Raw genomic sequence first — 19,479 nt, forward strand, 5'->3', positions numbered from 1 at the left:
AGGTGCATTCACATTCCGTCGTTCGGACGAACGGAACACCTTTACGGCGTAAGCAATGAAGCAGAGCTGAAATGGAAGAGGCGTGGCGCACATATGTATGGTAATAGTTGATTTTTCCCAGCACACTCTGTAGCTGCTTCAAATTCTGTGGCGAAGGCAAGTCTTGTATGGCACGGAGGTGCTCGGGACTGGGATGTATGCCTTGGGCATTGAGTACATGTCCCAGGTAGTCAAGTTACGAGCAAAAAACACACCTTTGTCCTTCCGCAAGTGAAGACCATTTTGTCGCAAGACCTGAAATAATGTTCTGAGATTGGCCAAATGTTCTTTTTCCGTCTTTCCAGAGATCACAATATCGTCCAGATAGTTTGCTGTGGTAGGGACCGACGCACAAACAGTTTGTAGATATTGCTGAAACAATGCAGGGGTGGATGCACACCCGAATGGCAGTCGTTTGAATCGATACAAACCAAGATGCGTGTTAACCACCAAAACGCGCTGGGATTCTTCGTCCATCGGTATTTGCAAGTACGCATCTGCTAGGTCCAACTTCGAAAAATGTTTACTCGGGCACACTTTGTCAAAAAGATCTTCCGGGTGGGGTAAAGGAAAAGTTGCAATCACTAATTGTGGATTCACTGTTGCCTTGAAGTCCACACAAAGTCTCAATTTTCTGGAAGGTTTTGGCAAAATTACTAAGGGTGATGCCCAGAGAGAAGCCTGCACACGTTCAATCACACCTTGTGATTCCAAATCGTGTAATTTTTTTGTGACCTCATCACGCAATGTGTGGGGAACATTGCGCGCTCTGAAAAATTTCAGTTGTGCGTTTACTTTCAGTTCCAAATGTGCTTTATAGTTCTTAGTGCAACCAAGGCCCGGTGCAAAAATGTCTGCAAATTCTTCACAAAGACGAGAAACACTGTCTGAAGGCACAGTCTGGTTCCCTGATAGGACCTGATTTACTATAGACAAGTTAAACAACTGAAATAAATTGAAACCAAACAAGTTCACTGCAGAAGAAGAACGAAGGACGTAAAATGACACAAGTTTTGTTTGTACTTTATATGTTGCAAGAAGGCTGCACTGTCCTAACACAGGGATCGCTTGTCCTGAATAACTACTTAACTTAACATTTGCGGCACGCAACAGAGGTGTGCCCAGCTGTTTGTACGTGTCGTGATTGATCAGTGAAACTGCAGCTCCGGTATCGAGCTGGAATGGTATCACTTTGCCGTTAATGTCCAAATCTACAAAAAGTTTATTGTCCTGCTGACGACAAGAGTGACTGTCTCATGCAACGTGAACTGACACTGGTACAGAATCACTTGCGACTTGACGGGATTTCCGGCGATGTCGACGCACACTATTTGTGGGATGAACACAGTCACTGTTAGAAAGAGTGGCACTGGGCAGAGTGGAATGAACTACATGAATTTCCATGGGCAAAGTTTCATGAGCCTGAGTATTCTTGGTTCCAATTCGGCATAAAGCAAAGGGCCTGGAATGGTTGTGAGTGTCCGATCTGAGCTTTTTCTGGCAAACACTTTGAACATGTCCTTTTTTATTACAGAAAAAGCAAATAGCCTGGCATGACGGGCAATTCTCACGCGAATGTTTAGTAGCACACCGCGGGCGTGATTTTAGCACCGAATTTGCTTGCCTGCGCGGCACACATGGCTGAGAGCCTGGCGGACGCTGTGCGGCCAGGCGCGAGGACTGTTTACTGTTCCGTGCAGCAGGCCCGGTGGGCCGGTTAACCAGACACACAGGTGGTGAAGTTTGAAATGATTCCTGAGCAAAATCAAGTGTGTCCTGCAGATCCAATATGTCCATCACTTGTTGAAGGGAGGGATTGACTAGTTTCAAAATCTGTTCCCGTATACGAACATCAGAAACATTCTGTGCAATTGCATCACGTACCAAAGTATCTGAATAAGGGAGTCCACATGGACACTCAAAAGCACAATCCCTAGTAAGGCCTTGCAATGTTGCAACCCACTCCCGATTAGTCTGACCTGCCGTATGTTTTGTACGAAAGAAGGTATACCTTTTCGCAACTGCATTGACTGATTCTTTGAAATATGCATCGAATGCAGACAAAATTTCGTCGTAGGACAGAGTTGCTACGTCACGTCGGGGAAATAATTTGACTATCACATGGTACGTTTGTACCCCGACGGAGGATAGGAGAAAAGGCTGCCGCTCATTACCTTGAATTCTGTAGGCGGGCGGATGGAATCCAAATTGGCGTGACCACTCTGTCCAGCTTTCCACTGCAGCATCTAAAGGTCGAAAAGTTGGTGCAACAGTGTGTTGTGGCTGCGTTTAGCGGTGGAGCAGCGGCTGCCGCATCATTTTGCATTGCACGTTGACCCTGGATGAGCTGTCCAAGGGCATCCAGTAAGGCCTGCGTCTGCTGATTCTGTAAGCGATAAAATTCGGACAGTACATCTGGAGATTGTGGCGAAGCCATTACACAAGTAAATCAGGGCAATATCGATACAAACGCGGGGGCCTCGTTGTCAAAAGTTGTGGATTTGCAGGAGAGCCAACCCAGGAATATTAGAGGAAGCCGAAAGGCACGTGTTTTAGCTCACGCAGGCTGACGTGAGGTCTGGAACAGGACAGGGAAATTAGACTTCAGAAAAAACGGACGTAGCTGTTGGAATACTTAACTTTAATCCATAAATGGTGAACATCGCTCTTGACGATACATGAATTGCAAGATCAATAGCAACTGATAATGGCGCCTTGCTAGGTCATAGCAAATGACGTAGCTGAAGGTCTCGTCAAATGAGAGCGTATTTTGTCAGTGAACCATCGCTAGCAAAGTTGGCTGTACAACTGGGCGAGTGCTAGGAAGTCTCTCTAGACCTGCCGTGTGGCGGCGCTCGGTCTGCAATCACTGATAGTGGCGACACGCGGGTCCGATGTATACTAACGGACCGCGGCCGATTTAAAGGCTACCACCTAGCAAGTGTGGTGTCCGGCGGTGACACCACAATATGTTTTTAATTTTCTTTACTTAGCAAGGATTCCAAATTTCTGGTATTATATCTGCAGACAGCTTGAGTAAAGATCTTTGCACTAAACTAAATTGTGTAACTCAGAATGCTGGACAAGGAGTAAAGTGTACATAAGAAAACTGAGTGTCTATGATTGTGACTATAAATTGTAGAGTGAATAATATGTATTTTTATTATAACATTACACTGTTAAGTTTTACACTTGAAAGTGAGTATAAAATTTCTAAGGTCTTGAAGTTAGCTTCGTTTTCTCTGGCAGGGCTGTATAAGTGGCAGACACAAAACAGTGTAGTTCTAAGAGTTAAAAACATGCCAAACAATAAGCATAACTTACTAAAGCAGACCTATATGGTGAGCTGCCCAGGTAATAGAAGACTCATAATCACTACCACATGATGAACAAATGCAATGGGGAATCCTTCTTCTTCTCCTTGTTCTTCTTTCTTTTCTTTTTCCTCTTGGTGAGATGTACCAGTCCCACAGGAAGACCTAATATAAGGTTCAGTGCTGTTTAGAAAATAAGCATGGCTTCCACCTGATATTGAGAGGCCTATTCCTAAGTAGACATTCATCATCGCAACATGACACACAGCAAGTATTTCCTGTGATATCCAGTTGCCAAATTTTCGTAATCAGCATGTTAATCTATGTTTATTTTTTGACACAACACTAAATAATTGAGGTACTGTAAATACTGTAAGTGACATGTAGTAATGATCACCTGAAGTTAAGGCAGAAACTGTGCAACACGTATTTTCTGTGACTTAATTATTTGCATTCTGTGTATATGGGTATCTGCATGTGAACATGTTATCTTTAGTTGAAATTAATTCTCACATTTCAGGTGTCTTTGTCAGCATAGTGGGTTTGATTCTATGTATTTTACTATTGGATTACTGGATAAATCATGCTTGAGAAGAATCTGGGTGTAGCTTGTTTGTGCATGTGTTGCTAAGGAAAAATAAATGTCAGCAAAACAAATCTGAAAGCAAAGCTAACTTCAATCTGGTCTTGATATATTATTATTAATATTATTATTATTGCCCCATTTTCTGCATTACGAGGTGCATTCAAGTTCTAAGGCCTCCGATTTTTTTCCTCCAGACTGGAAAGAGATAGAAATATGTGCATTATTTTAAAATGAGGCCGCGTTCATTGTCAATACGTCCCAGAGATGGCAGCACCGTACGGCAGATGGAATTTTACCGCCAGCGGCGGGAATGAGAACTGTTTTAAATACTTAAAATGGTGATGTTTTCCTTACTTGAACAGCGTGCAATCATTCGTTTTCTGAATTTGCATGGTGTGAAACTAATTGAAATTCATCGACAGTTGAAGGAGACATGTGGTGATGGAGTTATGGATGTGTCAAAAGTGCGTTCGTGGGTGCGACATTAGATTAGATTAGATTAGATTAGATTAATACTAGTTCCATGGATCATGAATACGATATTTCATAATGATGTGGAACGAGTCGAATTTTCCAATACATGACATAATTAGGTTAATTTAACAACATACTTAAGTTAATATAACAACTTTATTTTTTGTGTTTTTTGTTTTTCTTTATTTTTTATTTTTATTTTTTTTATTTTTTTAATATTTTTGTTTTTTTTTTCTTTTTTTTCTTAATTTATATCTAAAAATTCCTCTATGGAGTAGAAGGAGTTGTCATTCAGAAATTCTTTTAATTTCTTCTTAAATACTTGTTGGTTATCTGTCAGACTTTTGATACTATTTGGTAAGTGACCAAATACTTTAGTGCCAGTATAATTCACCCCTTTCTGTGCCAAAGTTAGATTTAATCTTGAATAGTGAAGGTCGTCCTTTCTCCTAGTATTGTAGTTATGCACACTGCTATTACTTTTGAATTGGCTTTGGTTGTTAATAACAAATTTCATAAGAGAGTATATATACTGAGAAGCTACTGTGAATATCCCTAGATCCTTAAATAAATGTCTGCAGGATGATCTTGGGTGGACTCCAGCTATTATTCTGATTACACGCTTTTGTGCAATAAATACTTTATTCCTCAGTGATGAATTACCCCAAAATATGATGCCATATGAAAGCAATGAGTGAAAATAGGCGTAGTAAGCTAATTTACTAAGATGTTTATCACCAAAATTTGCAATGAATGAAGGCAGAACATCGTGTGACAACAAACCGAAACAACCTCGGGCTCGCACAAGCCGGTCTGACGACATTATCGAGAAAGTGGAGAGAATTGTTTTGGGGGATCGCCGAATGCCTGTTGAACAGATCGCCTTCAGAGTTGGCATTTCTGTGGGTTCTGTGCACACAATCCTGCATGATGACCTGAAAATGCGAAAAGTGTCATCCAGGTGTGTGCCACGAATGCTGACGGACGACCACATGGCTGCCCGTGTGGCATGTTGCCAAGCAATGTTGACGCGCAATGACAGCATGAATGGGACTTTCTTTTTGTCAGTTGTGACAATGGATGAGACGTGGATGCCATTTTTCAATCCAGAAACAAAGCGCCAGTCAGCTCAATGGAAGCACACAGATTCACCACCACCAAAAAAATTTCGGGTAACCGCCAGTGCTGAAAAAATGATGGTGTCACGAGGGCGTAATCCTTACCCATTGCATTCCAAAGGGCACTACGGTAACAGGTGCAGTCTACAAAAATTTTTTAAAGAATAAATTCCTTCCTGCACTGCAACAAAAACGTCCGGGGAGGGCTGCGCGTTTGCTGTTTCACCAAGACAACGCACCCGCACGTCGAGCTAACATTACACAACAGTTTCTTCGTAATAACAACTTTGAAGTGATTCCTCATGCTCCCTACTCACCTGACCTGGCTCCTAGTGACTTTTGGCTTTTTCCAACAATGAGAGACACTCTCCATGGCCGCACATTCACCAGCCATGCTGCTATTGCCTCAGCGATTTCCCAGTGGTCAAAACAGACTCCTAAAGAAGCCTTTGCCACTGCCATGGAATCATGGCGTCAGCGTTGTGAAAAATGTGTATGTCTGCAGTGAGATTATGTTGAGATGTAATGCCAGTTTCATCAATTTCGGGTGAGTAGTTAATTAGAAAAAAATCGGAGGCCTTAGAACTTGAATGCACCTCGTAATCCTCATTAACTTTAGAAGATAGTTCTACAGCAAAGGTTGCAGAATGAACTAGCATCCTAGACTCTAGGTCAGCACAGTGTCAGACAGTTTAATTTAAAAGCAAGCCAATCTACACTTCCTGGTCAACTTGCTTTTTTCTTGTTGTACACTTGGACACCAAGGAATTTTGTGCTTATTGTGTCTCTACTAGCATACACCCTTTAATTTTGATTTCTAGTGCAACAAGATGAATTTCATTTGATCTAAATCACAAAATCTGTGTCTTTCTGGGATTCAGATTTAATTAATTTTATGTGAAAAAGTTAGACATATGACCAAAAATTTGAAATAGCCCTTTAAAGTAAATGGTTCCAGCTTCAAAATACACTCCTGGAAATGGAAAAAAGAACACATTGACACCAGTGTGTCAGACCCACAATACTTGCTCCGGACACTGCGAGAGGGCTGTACAAGCAATGATCACACGCACGGCACAGCGGACACACCAGGAACCGCGGTGTTGGCCGTCGAATGGCGCTAGCTGCGCAGCATTTGTGCACCGCCGCCGTCAGTGTCAGCCAGTTTGCCATGGCATACGGAGCTCCATCGCAGTCTTTAACACTGGTAGCATGCCGCGACAGCGTGGACGTGAACCGTATGTGCAGTTGACGGACTTTGAACGAGGGCGTATAGTGGGCATGCAGGAGGCCGGGTGGACGTACCGCCGAATTGCTCAACACGTGGGGCGTGAGGTCTCCACAGTACATCAATGTTGTCGCCAGTGGTCGGCGGAAGGTGCACGTGCCCGTCGACCTGGGACCGGACCGCAGCGACGCACGTATGCACGCCAAGACCGTAGGATCCTATGCAGTGCCGTAGGGGACCGCACCGCCACTTCCCAGCAAATTAGGGACACTGTTGCTCCTGGGGTATCGGCGAGGACCATTCGCAACCGTCTCCATGAAGTTGGGCTACGGTCCCGCACACCGTTAGGCCGTCTTCCGCTCACGCCCCAACATCGTGCAGCCCGCCTCCAGTGGTGTCGCGACAGGCGTGAATGGAGGGACGAATGGAGACGTGTCGTCTTCAGCGATGAGAGTCGCTTCTGCCTTGGTGCCAATGATGGTCGTATGCGTGTTTGGCGCCGTGCAAGTGAGCGCCACAATCAGGACTGCATACGACCGAGGCACACAGGGCCAACACCCGGCATCATGGTGTGGGGAGCGATCTCCTACACTGGCCGTACACCACTGGTGATCGTCGAGGGGACACTGAATAGTGCACGGTACATCCAAACCGTCATCGAACCCATCGTTCTACCATTTCTAGACCGGCAAGGGAACTTGCTGTTCCAACAGGACAATGCACGTCCGCATGTATCCCGTGCCACCCAACGTGCTCTAGAAGGTGTAAGTCAACTACCCTGGCCAGCAAGATCTCCGGATCTGTCCCCCATTGAGCATGTTTGGGACTGGATGAAGCGTCGTCTCACGCGGTCGTCCCGTCCAGCACGAACGCTGGTCCAACTGAGGCGCCAGGTGGAAATGGCATGGCAAGCCGTTCCACAGGACTACATCCAGCATCTCTACGATCATCTCCATGGGAGAATAGCAGCCTGCATTGCTGCGAAAGGTGGATATACACTGTACTAGTGCCGACATTGTGCATGCTCTGTTGCCTGTGTCTACGTGCCTGTGGTTCTGTCAGTGTGATCATGTGATGTATCTGACCCCAGGAATGTGTCAATAACGTTTCCCCTTCCTGGGACAATGAATTCACGGTGTTCTTATTTCAATTTCCAGGAGTGTATGTACAGCTGCCTTTTATAATTACCCACTGTGAGTGTAGCTGTACTGCTGTGGTACTGTTTTTTCCATTTTTGCATTCTGTTATTAATTTATTCGTTAACATCCATTTGTTAGCCTGTAGTTTCCATTCTGAAGGAGAGCCTAAAGGATATTGCCATTGTCAACTGAAACCTCCAAAAATTACACTTGAGACAAACCTTTTCCAAAGTTGGCTGTTAAGAACTAGTATATCCTGTTTGTTGACATCTTTTAAATGTTATTACATGTTAACAGCTTGATCGCCAAACAACCAATACTGGCATCTGTATAAAAATATTAAATTTTTTCTATTGTCTTATGTATCGTTTTGTGTTCAGGTGTGTATGCTTGTTATGCAAAGTATGATGAGTTACGTACTAAGGCTCCTGAAGAAAGCTCCTCAGCCGTCCTTGCAAACAAAGACACTTGGTTGGTTCTTCTCATTTTGTCATCTATTATGTTGGTGATTGTACTGCTCGTTCTTTTGTTTTTGCGCAAAAGAATAAATATAGCAGTTGGCTTAATCCGAGAAGCAAGTCGGTAAGTTCTAAACATTTTCTCTTATCCTATTTGCCGTCAACTGTAATTGTATTACTACAATATAACTACATAAAATTCAGATAATTTCTAAGATATTATTTAAAACTTGAAGGAAATCACATTTCTCTCAGCAGAGAATGAGTAACTTTTATTTTACTAATACTTCAGTAATATTCCAAGTGTATCATTTCACAATAGTAATAACAACAACAATAATAATAATATTTATTTATACTTTGATCGTTTTTTACAGTGATAGAGATAGGTTACTTCTATAATGGTACACAGTATACACAAAATGTAGATACTGTAACATGGAAACAAATTTTTAGTTCAGTTGTGTACAAAAACAATAAAAATCACATATTCTAAAACTTCCTTATATTTTGTCATGTATAGGGTTTTTACACACACACAAGGGCATACACATAAATTTGTGCAAACAGAGGTAAGATTCTAACATCATCATTTTTTAGTTCAAAAAACTTCAGCAGTTCCTCTTGATTACTTAAAAGAACTTCAATTGATTAATACTCCTCAATTTGAGGAAACTGGCTAATAAACTGTAAACACGGTTACTGAATTTATGCCTTAAATAACACTATTTGCTTAAAAAACTTCATGTCTGGTCATGTTGGTGAATTTATTGCATTCTTTTCTTTGCTTATATTTTTTAAAGTTGACTGGAATAATTAAAGTTGAATAACAGGTTTTTAAAGCTACATTTTTGGGTTGTTTTGGTGAAGTGTAACCCAGGCTGATATGCGACAAGATGAATGTGGGAAACCTATAATCACAGTGCCCAGTGCAATGGACTGTTAACAGCCTAAGTTTGAACAAAGATGACAACATGTTGTGCTTTGTTGCACTTCACAGAGTTTGGAATAACCCAGTTTTCTGAAGTGGAGGATTTTCCTTGTTCATTTTTCGTGCTTATTTTTCCTAATTTGTAGTGCCTAATAAGTATTTTCACCTTTCAATTGATGCATTTGGTTCCATATAGTACAGATGAATACATCTATAGTATAACAAGGCAGTGATCTTCAGAGACTACTACAAGCACTCTGTCATTCTGAAACTGAATGTTATTTCAGCAAGCTGTGATGGGGCTTCTTTGATCACAGACAAATGGTAAACTAACATTGTGATTATGTAACAATATTATGAAAAGGGAAGTTGCTACTCACCATACAGCAGAGATGCTGAGTCGCAGATAGGCACAGCAAAAAATATGTCACAAAGCTTTCGGCCCATAAGGCCTTCTTCAAAAACAGACAACAGACATACACACACTCACGCAAACGCAACTCACACTCACATGGCTGCAGTCTCAGGCAACAGTAGCTACACTGCGAGCAGCAGCACCAGTGTATGATGTGAGTGGTGACTGGGTGGGGGAAAGAGGAGGGTGGGTTGGGGAGGGGGAGGGATAGTAGGGTAGGGGTGTGGACAGTGCAGTGCTGTTGGCGAGGGCACAGGGAGGAGTTGAAGAGGTTAGCTATGTGCAGTTGGGAGGTTAGATGGAGGGCAGTGGGGAGAGGGGGTAGCCCTCCATACACATGCCCTTCACACTGATATCCCTGAAAATAGTAGAAGAAAATACCACAAATGAAAATTGTGACTTACATATTAAGATAGTACTGCTGAAATATCCCATATTCCAGGATGTCATGCTGTGGAGCACATGTCCCTAATGCTAAGCACAACTGTGCTCTAACATCCCCTGAAACGATAACCAACTGGCTGTTTGTTTCAGCAGTTCAAGAACAGGATGCTGCTACAGTAATCAGTTTAGAGTAATCCTATGTTGTTGTTGTTGTTGTGGTCTTCAGTCCAGAGACTGGTTTGATGCAGCTTTCCATGCTACTCTATCCTGTGCAAGCTTCTTCATCTCCCAGAACTTACTACAACCTACATACTTCTGAATCTGCTTAGTGTATTCATCTCTTGGTCTCTGTCTACAAATTTTACCCAGCACACTGCCCTCCAATACTAAATTGGTGATCCCTTGATGCCTCAGAACATGTCCTACCAACCGATCCCTTCTTCTAGTCAAGTTGTACCACAACTTTCTCTTCTCCCCAATTCTATTCAATACCTCCTCATTAGTTATGTGATCTACCCATCTAATCTTCAGCATTATTCTGTAGCACCACATGTCAAAAGCTTCTCTTCTCTTCTTGTCTAAACTATTTAGTGTCCATGTTTCACCTCCATACATAGCTACACTCCATACAAATACTTTCAAAAACGACTTCCTGACACTTAAACCCATACTCAATGTTAACAAATTTCTCTTCTTCACAAACACTTTCCTTGCTATTGCCAGTCTACATTTTATATCCTCTCTACTTCGACCATCATCAGTTCTTATGTTCCCCAAATAGCAAAACTCATCTACTACTTTAAGTGTCTCATTTCCTAATCTAATTCCCTCAGCATCACCCGAATTAATTCGGCTACAGTCCATTATCCTCATTTTGCTTTTGTTGATGTTCATATTAGAACCTCCTTTCATGACACTGTCTATTCCATTCAGCTGCTCTTCCAGGTCCTTTGCTGTCTCTGACACAATTACAGTGTCATTGGCGAACCTCAATGTTTTTATTTCTTCTCCATGGATTTCAATTCCTACTCCAAATTTTTCTTTTGTTTCTTTTACTGCTTGCTCAATATACAGATTGTCAGATTGTACAACATCAGGGATAGTATACAACCCTGTCTCACTCCCTTCCTGACCACTACTTCCCTTTCATGCCCCTCAACTCTTATAACTGCCATCTAGTTTCTGTGCAAATTGTAAATAGCCTTTTGCTCCCTGTATTTTACCCCTGCCATCTTCACAGTTTGAAAAGGAGTATTCCAGTCAACATTGTCAAAAGCTTTCTCTAAGTCTACAAATGCTAGAAACATAGGTTTGCCTTTCCTTAATCTATCTCCTAAGATAAGTCATAGGGTCAGTATTGCCTCACTTGGTCCAGAATTTCTACGGAATCCAGACTGATCTTCCCCAAGGTAGGCTTCTACCAGTTTTTCCTTTTGTCTGTAAAGAATTAGCGTTAGTATTTTGCAGCCATGACTTATTAAACTGATAGTTCAGTAATTTTCACATATGTCAACACCTGCTTTCTTTGGGATTGGAATTATTATATTCTTCTCGGAGTCTGAAGGTATTTCGCATGTCTCATACATCTTGCTCACCAGACAGTAGAATTTTGTCAGGGCTTGCTCTCCCAAGGCCGTCAGTAGTTCTAATGGAGTGTTGTCTACTCCCAGGGCCTTGCTTTGACTTAGGTCTTTCAGTGCTCTGTCAAACTCTTCATGCAGTATCATATCTCCCATTTCATCTTCATCTACATCCTCTTCCATTTCCATGATATTGTCCTCAAGTACATCGCCCTTGTATAGATCCTCTATATACTTCTTCCACCTTTCTGCTTTCGCTTCTTTGCTTAGAACAAATGGTTCTCTTTTGTCCAAAGGTCTCTTTAATTTTCCTGTAGGCAGTATCTATCTTACCCCTAGTGAGATATGTCTCTACATCCTTACATTTGTCCTCTAGCCATCCCTGCTTAGCCATTTTGCATTTCCTGTCAATCTCAATTTTGAGCCATTTGTATTCCTTTTTGCCTGCTTCATTTACTGCATTTTTATATTTTCTCCTTTCATCAATTAAATTCAATGTAACTTCTGTTACCCACGGATCTCTACTAGCCCTCGTCTTTTTACCTGCTTGATCCTCTGCTGCTTTCACTATTTCATCCCTCAAAGCTAACCATTCTTCTTCTGCTGTATTTCTTTCCCCCATTGCTGTCAATTGTTCCCTGATGCTCTCTGTGAAACTCTCTACTACCTCCGGTTCTGTCAGTTTATCCAGTTCCCATCTCCTGAAATTCCCACCTTTTTGCAGTTTCTTCAGTTTTAAACTACAGTTCATAACCAATAGATTGTGGTCAGAGTCCACATCTGGCCCTGGAAGTGTCTTACAATTTAAAACCTGGTTCCTAAATCTCTGTCTTACCATTATATAATCTATCTGAAACCTTCCTCTCAAATCCTATAGAATGAAGTAAAGACACACTGAAATACAACTCCTTGCTGTTGCTAAATTAGGCCACTTCTAATTGTCAAAAACACCCTATATGTTAAATATTGTTCCTGTTGCATAACAAAGTGACTTACTTGCAAGGAGTTCTATCAATCACATCACTTTATCAATAATATATCTTATCTTCTGAAACACATATTGTAGAATAATGTGATTGAATGTTTGGCCAGTACTAATCCTCATAATGAAAATTCCAATCATGGGTACTGCTGATTGGTCCATATAGATGTACAATAAACTGTCCTAGTTTTTGGAACTACTATTTCCCTTCAGAGTTAGTAATGAGGGATAGGTTAGGAAAGGCTTGACAAAAAGAAGCAGGTCACTGAGAGCCCAGCATGAAACAAAGTCCTTTGTAATTTTATGTGTGTCCATCAGCAATATTAAGAATTTTGCCTTTTGATGGTAGGTGCTGGCAAGATTTTCTGTCCCACAATTTTCTTGACTGAATTTTTCTTTTGATACAATTAAAAGCTGTCATTGAAAAGGCTGCTGTTCCTTATTTCATATGCAACAATATGATCCTGTGTCTCAAAGCAACTAAGAAATAATAAATTTCTTCAAATCTAGCAAACCTGTGAAGTTTTCATATTCTGTGCTTTGTTTCTGACAGAAGATACAGATATGATGTCACAACAAATCTTATGTATATAATGCTGTTTATAGAAAAACTCTTTTGCTTTGAAGGAACCATTGTTGTTTCCCTTTCTGTGCATGTACCGGGTGATTATAATTAAAGTGCGGCTACTCACAGAGGTCCAGTGTGGGCTATAACCATTGTTAGACAGCGTAATATTTTTAGATATTCTAATGTGTTAATGTGGAACTGATTTATGCTGGAAAAAAACATTAATTCCATTTTTGGCCACCAGGTGCAAATCTGACACTGTGAATGCAAGAGAGACATATATAAATATTTCCTTATGTAATGGATGAGAAATAGGGTGTGAGCAGTGAAGGTCAAAAAAGACTTAAAACATAATGTTGATTTTAATATCAACCACCGATTACACAATTTGCTCAATAACAACACTGGAGAAGTTGATGAGATGCTGCATCTGCAAAACAATGAAATCAACAGTTTTTCACAGCAGTTCTGGTGAAATCTGAGGAACATTTTCCCATATACTGGTCTTTGTATAGGGTAGAGACCGAACATGTCCCTGAGAAATGCATTCTTTTAGATTTCTCCAGAGCCAAAAGCCACATGGACTCAGATCAGGTGATCTTGCAGGCTATGCATCTGGAAAACTTCAGGAAATAACATGTTCATGGAAGTTTGCTTCAAGCAGAGCTTTCACTGGGAAAGCGACATGAAGTGTTGCCCTATCACGCATGAAAACAGTGGTTTTCACACAACTGTGCTCTTCCAAAGCAGGAATCACATGCTGTGGAATGAGATCTCAATAATCTGCAGATGTCATGGTAGACCTCGCAGGCCCTCTGGGTGTATTTTCTTCAAAGGAGAATGAACCAAGAATATAGTTGCTTGTAAATTCACACTACAAAGTCCAATGTGGTGAACGCAATGGTGCTTCATGCACAACAAACAGTTTAACAGTACCCTGATTTTGGCAGTTCTCTGTATCCACTGCACCCTGTAGTGTAAAATGTGCCTCATCAATCTGTAGAATATTGCCCAGACACACGTCTCCATTTTTTATCCTTACCAGAAACCAAAGAGCAAATTCAAAACATTGTGGCAAGCTATGAGATTTCAGTTGCTGCAGTGTTTGCATCTTGTATTGGTACCAGTGTAAAATAGACCGCAATACTTTCCATACTGTTTGGCCATGGGATTGACAAATCTTGTGACACTGCATGAGCACTAGCATTACCTGGGTCACATGCTGCATGATCGGTTACAACAACAGCAACCTCATCAGTAACTTCCACCAGGATAGAGTGTCTTCCTCTTTCAGGTGCCACACCATGCTCATTATGTTTTGGAATTTCATCATCATCTTTAAACTATTTAATGACATCGAGCCTCTCCTCAGACCTTTCAGTCAGCAATATTCTCTCAATGCAGCATTGTAATAGCTGCTGTTCATATAAATCAGTGCACAGACATGCATGCTAATTACAGCAATGGGATTCACAAGAACTGCTCGAATGTGCAACTTTTGTCCTGTATGCATGTAGTAAATTATCGCATCGTTGATTGTTGTATCTGTTCAAAGTTTCCTGGCATGTCTGCAAGGGCATCAGCGGCAATAGCAATTCTAATAATGAAGTCTTCTTCTGTTTCCACAATGGTTTCATTCACCACCTGTTTCGTATGCCCCCAGAAGGAGAAGTCCAGACACGGGAGCTCAGATGACCTGGGTGGCCGGGCCACAGGGCCATCTCAGCCTGTCCGTAAATTCCCACAGGTGGCTCTCGGATGATTCCTCATAGCAATGCTGAAATGGGCTGGTGTTCCATCATGCTGGAAGTACATCCTTTATCCAACATTCACAGGTACATCCTGCAGCAGTTACGGCAACTCATGTTCCAATAAGACCCAATATCTTCATCAGTTAAGGTGGAATCAACCTATCACCTTGAATTCCAACCCACACATCAATATTGATTCACAGTTGATGACCATGAGGTCAGGTACCTGATGTATTCACATGTCATGTGCCCAGACATGTGACTTATGGATATTTGAATGTCAGTACACATTCCCATTTCGCACCACGAGCAAAATGTTCCATAACATTACAAGTTAACCTTCAAACCATATGTATCTTATCTAACTTTGATATTCTTACCTACTGTGTCAATTTGAATGAATAGTTTTGGAACACCCTGTGTTTAATATCATCTAAATACACAAACTACATATTATTTTCACGCAGATGTTGGAGGGGGGAAAGGAAAGTTTCTTTGGCATCACTCAGTGATGTGTATTTGAACATCAAATGTTTTACTAATCTCAGTCTTCACATAAAAAAATGCTATCAAGTAAGTCTCTTCACGTCTCCAAATGTTAGGAACAAAGTAGATTTACATACAAGGTAAGGTTGGCTTGATAACCTTGTTATCCACTTCATGTCCAATATGAACATTAATTAACAATATTTCAACAGTCCTTCTTTTCTTTCACTACAATAGTCAAAGTTATTAAACAGCACATAATACATAAACACTCCTTGTTCTTTCACTAAGGCTTCCATGGCGCGACTGGCAAACACTTGTTGGTGCCGTTTGACCGCCACATCTAATAGTCGTCTCACGATAAACTTCAAACCTGCAAACACAGACAGGTGATGCACAGTAAATAGGCTCTCTCACACTTATATTTAAAATATTGTGTGTTTTAGATGGTAGAAGGCCAAGTGGTTCTAGATTTTACAAGGAAATTCTCGAAACACTACGCACTGTCTACAGTTGAACCAATGGTGACAGTGTCATCAAAAATCAATATCATTACTAGTGTCACTGTCATATCAAAGCCAGTTGTTTAAGTAATTAACATCTATATGTAAGCATCTTGGTATGTTTGCAAATACCTCAGCAAACTCTGATGAGTTGACATTGTTACCCCTTTCTTTATTCAGTGTGAAAACTGTCGGTGGACCCACAAATGATGGCCATAGATTTTTTCAAAATTTCATGCTTGTTGACTTAGCAACACGATCCGACACAGATCAAATGCCTCTTACATTTATATATTTCAAAAGTATTATAATACCTTTTGTCTCTCTTCTTCAACAAACTTACTCAATAGCTTTCCCTTATACACACACTTAATATTTTCCAGAACTCCTTGGTGTAGTGTCAGAAACAGTGCAATAACAATAAATGGTAAAAATTACAAGTTGATGTCTCCACGAACTAGTTCTTCTACATCCTGATGTGACAGAGCATTACAGCCAGCAATACTGGATTTATCAGGATTGTAAAGTTGATCTGGTGTCAACTTGTGAAAAGAAACAATATTTTTGAATTCCTTTTTGAAAATTTCAGTTACTATTGCATCTGCTGGAAGTCACTGTTAGTTAATGTGTCCCTTGTCAAACTTTCAATCTTTGTAACCAACCCTGGCTCATCATGAAATTAGGGTCACTGTTATAAAGCTTCTTGTTTAAACTTATCATTGTTTCCTGAATTACTGGGCCAGAAGCCAGAATGATACTCATCCACGTTACACTAGACAGCATGAGAAGTGTCATCTACCAATTGATTTTTTGCTTTTTTGCATGTCCTATGACTCTCTAAACTGTCCTTTGTTATCATTTTGAAATCAAGGTATTCAATTTCTTATTGGCTATTCTTTCAGTCTGATATCACTAGATTGGCAACAGCATTTTCAGCAGCAATATTTTTCAGTGATTCTCATTTATGTATCTGATGCAGTACATCCAATTTTTTTCCCTTGGATATTACCAGCTCTTTCCCTTTGACACCATTTTACTCTCGCAACAAATGGTAACAGTTGTAATCTACCCCTCCCCCACATCATTTGTTGATTGTGACTGTCTTCATGGTACACTTTTAATAAGCTTTGAGAGGAGTAAGATTTACAATAAACTTTTTACTTATCTTCTTTTCTCATAGTTAGCTCCAGCTCTCCATGTCTAGGGGCTGATTCTTGAAGCTAAAATTTTCAAATTTTAGTATCTCGTGGTTCCAATTGACCTAATTAATCCTGAAGAATTGTGTGCACTGTATTTTTTGTTTTCACAAATATTTTATTCTCTCACATTTTTCTTTATAACACTGTCTTTTAAATTGTCACATTAACTAAGCCAAAATTACATTTTTATTCCAAATTACAAAAACATGTCCCATCACACCAAGGTATGCCTGCTACTACCTCACTCTGTGTTATTAACAATATTCCAAAAGGTTTACACTTTTTTTGACACATTAATTTCTATTAATTTTTATTATTATATAAATGAATCCAGAAGTAAACATAATAAACAATACTAAAATGCATAATTAATCATATAAATTTCAAGTGTGGCAAATATTTCGTAAATTCAAAAAATAATAATTTTAACTGTATATACAGAGCTAGTACATACTGATTGTAACAACAAAAGTAGAGTAACTCCTTTTTATGGATTATAACTTGAATTATAACACATTGTGTACAAAATCATATGATTTTTATTTTTTTTTTAGGAAAACAGCTGAGACACCTTTTTAAAAAGTCAAAAATATTTCTGGTATCGACTACTTCTGTTGGGGGAAAGTAACACTAGAGGAGGGTGTCAATTTACAGTATCCCCCTCACAAAATTTGAAAACATTGTGTTTACAATATTTTGTGACAGACTATAAGTTTTGCCAAACAGTGTACAAAATGATACTAAAAGATATAATACAGCTGTAGGGTATACAAGTATCTGATACAAAACATATTACATAAAGCATAAGAAAATTGTCTACTATACAAATCATAATTTCTACATATATCAGGGCATGGCATTCAGATTTTCAGATCTGTGGAATATTCTGTCACAAGACAATTGATACAAAGTCAAAATTACAACATTACAATGCTAAACTATCAAAGTGCAGAAGCAATGTATATTACTAGAATTACAAATTGCAGGTTCACATCTATAAAGTCACACCGTTGAAATCTTCAAAAGAGAAGAGAAAAAATGTAAAACCTAAGTGTATGATGAGTGAGCCGGACTCGAAAAACTCACAACGATGGGTACAGTCCAGAAGAATGTACTCAATCATGAGTAGGAATATAGCACAAAATTAATCAGACACGTAAACCAGAGTATCTAAGGAAGTGCTGACTCATGAAAAGACAAAATAATGAAAAAAATATTAGGGCCTAAGCTTACGATGTGGGTATAGAGCCATGAGTACAAACCACACCAGGTACAGACCAGCAAAAATGTTTCGACACAACAAAATGAATAAAGTTCATAATCATATCAATAAGTTCAATCATATGTGAAGAGTAATTATAGGAGGTATCTAGTCTCAATCAATAGTTGCACGCTGTCTTTGAGTACACGCACACAGTCACGATGACCAGGGGCACCCAAAACAGAGTTAAGCATGAGTTTGCCTACAACTCAAGTTCCAATCAGATACTATATTACAACACTCAGGATAAATACAGGTAATCAGAGTAATAAATTACTTTGAATCATGACATAATCAAGTAACTTAAGGAGCATAATCAACATATGAAATCAGACATGTATACATCTTCTTGTACTGTCTACATAAGTAAATGTCTTCCACACTATTTGCTAATTGCTCCTACAAACTAATCTATGTACATAGAGGCCTAGAAGATTCATTTACAATTGATTAAAAAAATTTATAATGTATTGGGATGTTAACCCCACTACTTGAAAAACATACATTTATGTGACCTAACTTTGTCCATGCCAGTAACAGTTTATCTAAGCAAATAGTTCCTTGAATTCTTCATATAGGATAATTTCTTGGCTAACAATGTACAAATTTCAGTCACAACACTTGATGTAGTTGACAGAGGCTTGAGTACATTACCCAGCACCTATGATCTCTTGCAGTAGATTGGACCAGCAGGGTACAGCCATACAGGAGTGTGGGAAGTGCATCCATACACATCTTTCAGTTTCCTCACTAGTTTTCTCATCACACGGTCTAATGGATAGCTAACTCCCTATCTAGCATTCACATCAAATCCTGAAACATTGTTTTGTGTACTAAATATGCTGTTCAAAATCTTCCTCACATCACACACCACATGCTCTCCCTATTTATATTGCAAAAGCAACTCTATTGGATTTATGTCATATAGAATTAAAAAGTGTTCACTTATGAAACTTTAATAAACAGAGCTAAATGCAATGAAAAAATGAACTAGTAAGGTGATAAAGCACAGACCTATTACAAAATATTTACATAGTTGTATGAACCTCCAAACATAGTGTAT

General features: G+C 39.9%; 1 protein-coding gene across 2 annotated transcripts in view; it reads left to right on the plus strand.

Moving 5' to 3' along the window:
- LOC126458091 (choline transporter-like protein 4) overlaps positions 1-19,479 on the plus strand; it is a 254,992-nt gene that overhangs the window by 161,379 nt on the left and 74,134 nt on the right. For both annotated transcript variants that reach the window (XM_050094914.1, XM_050094922.1), the window contains exon 7: positions 8,279-8,480. In XM_050094914.1, coding sequence (XP_049950871.1) covers positions 8,279-8,480 — 202 coding nt within the window. The remainder of the gene's footprint in view (positions 1-8,278; positions 8,481-19,479) is intronic.

The sequence above is a fragment of the Schistocerca serialis genome, chromosome 1 (genome assembly GCF_023864345.2).
Source record: "Schistocerca serialis cubense isolate TAMUIC-IGC-003099 chromosome 1, iqSchSeri2.2, whole genome shotgun sequence".
In the NCBI taxonomy this organism is placed as follows: Eukaryota; Metazoa; Arthropoda; class Insecta; order Orthoptera; family Acrididae; genus Schistocerca; species Schistocerca serialis.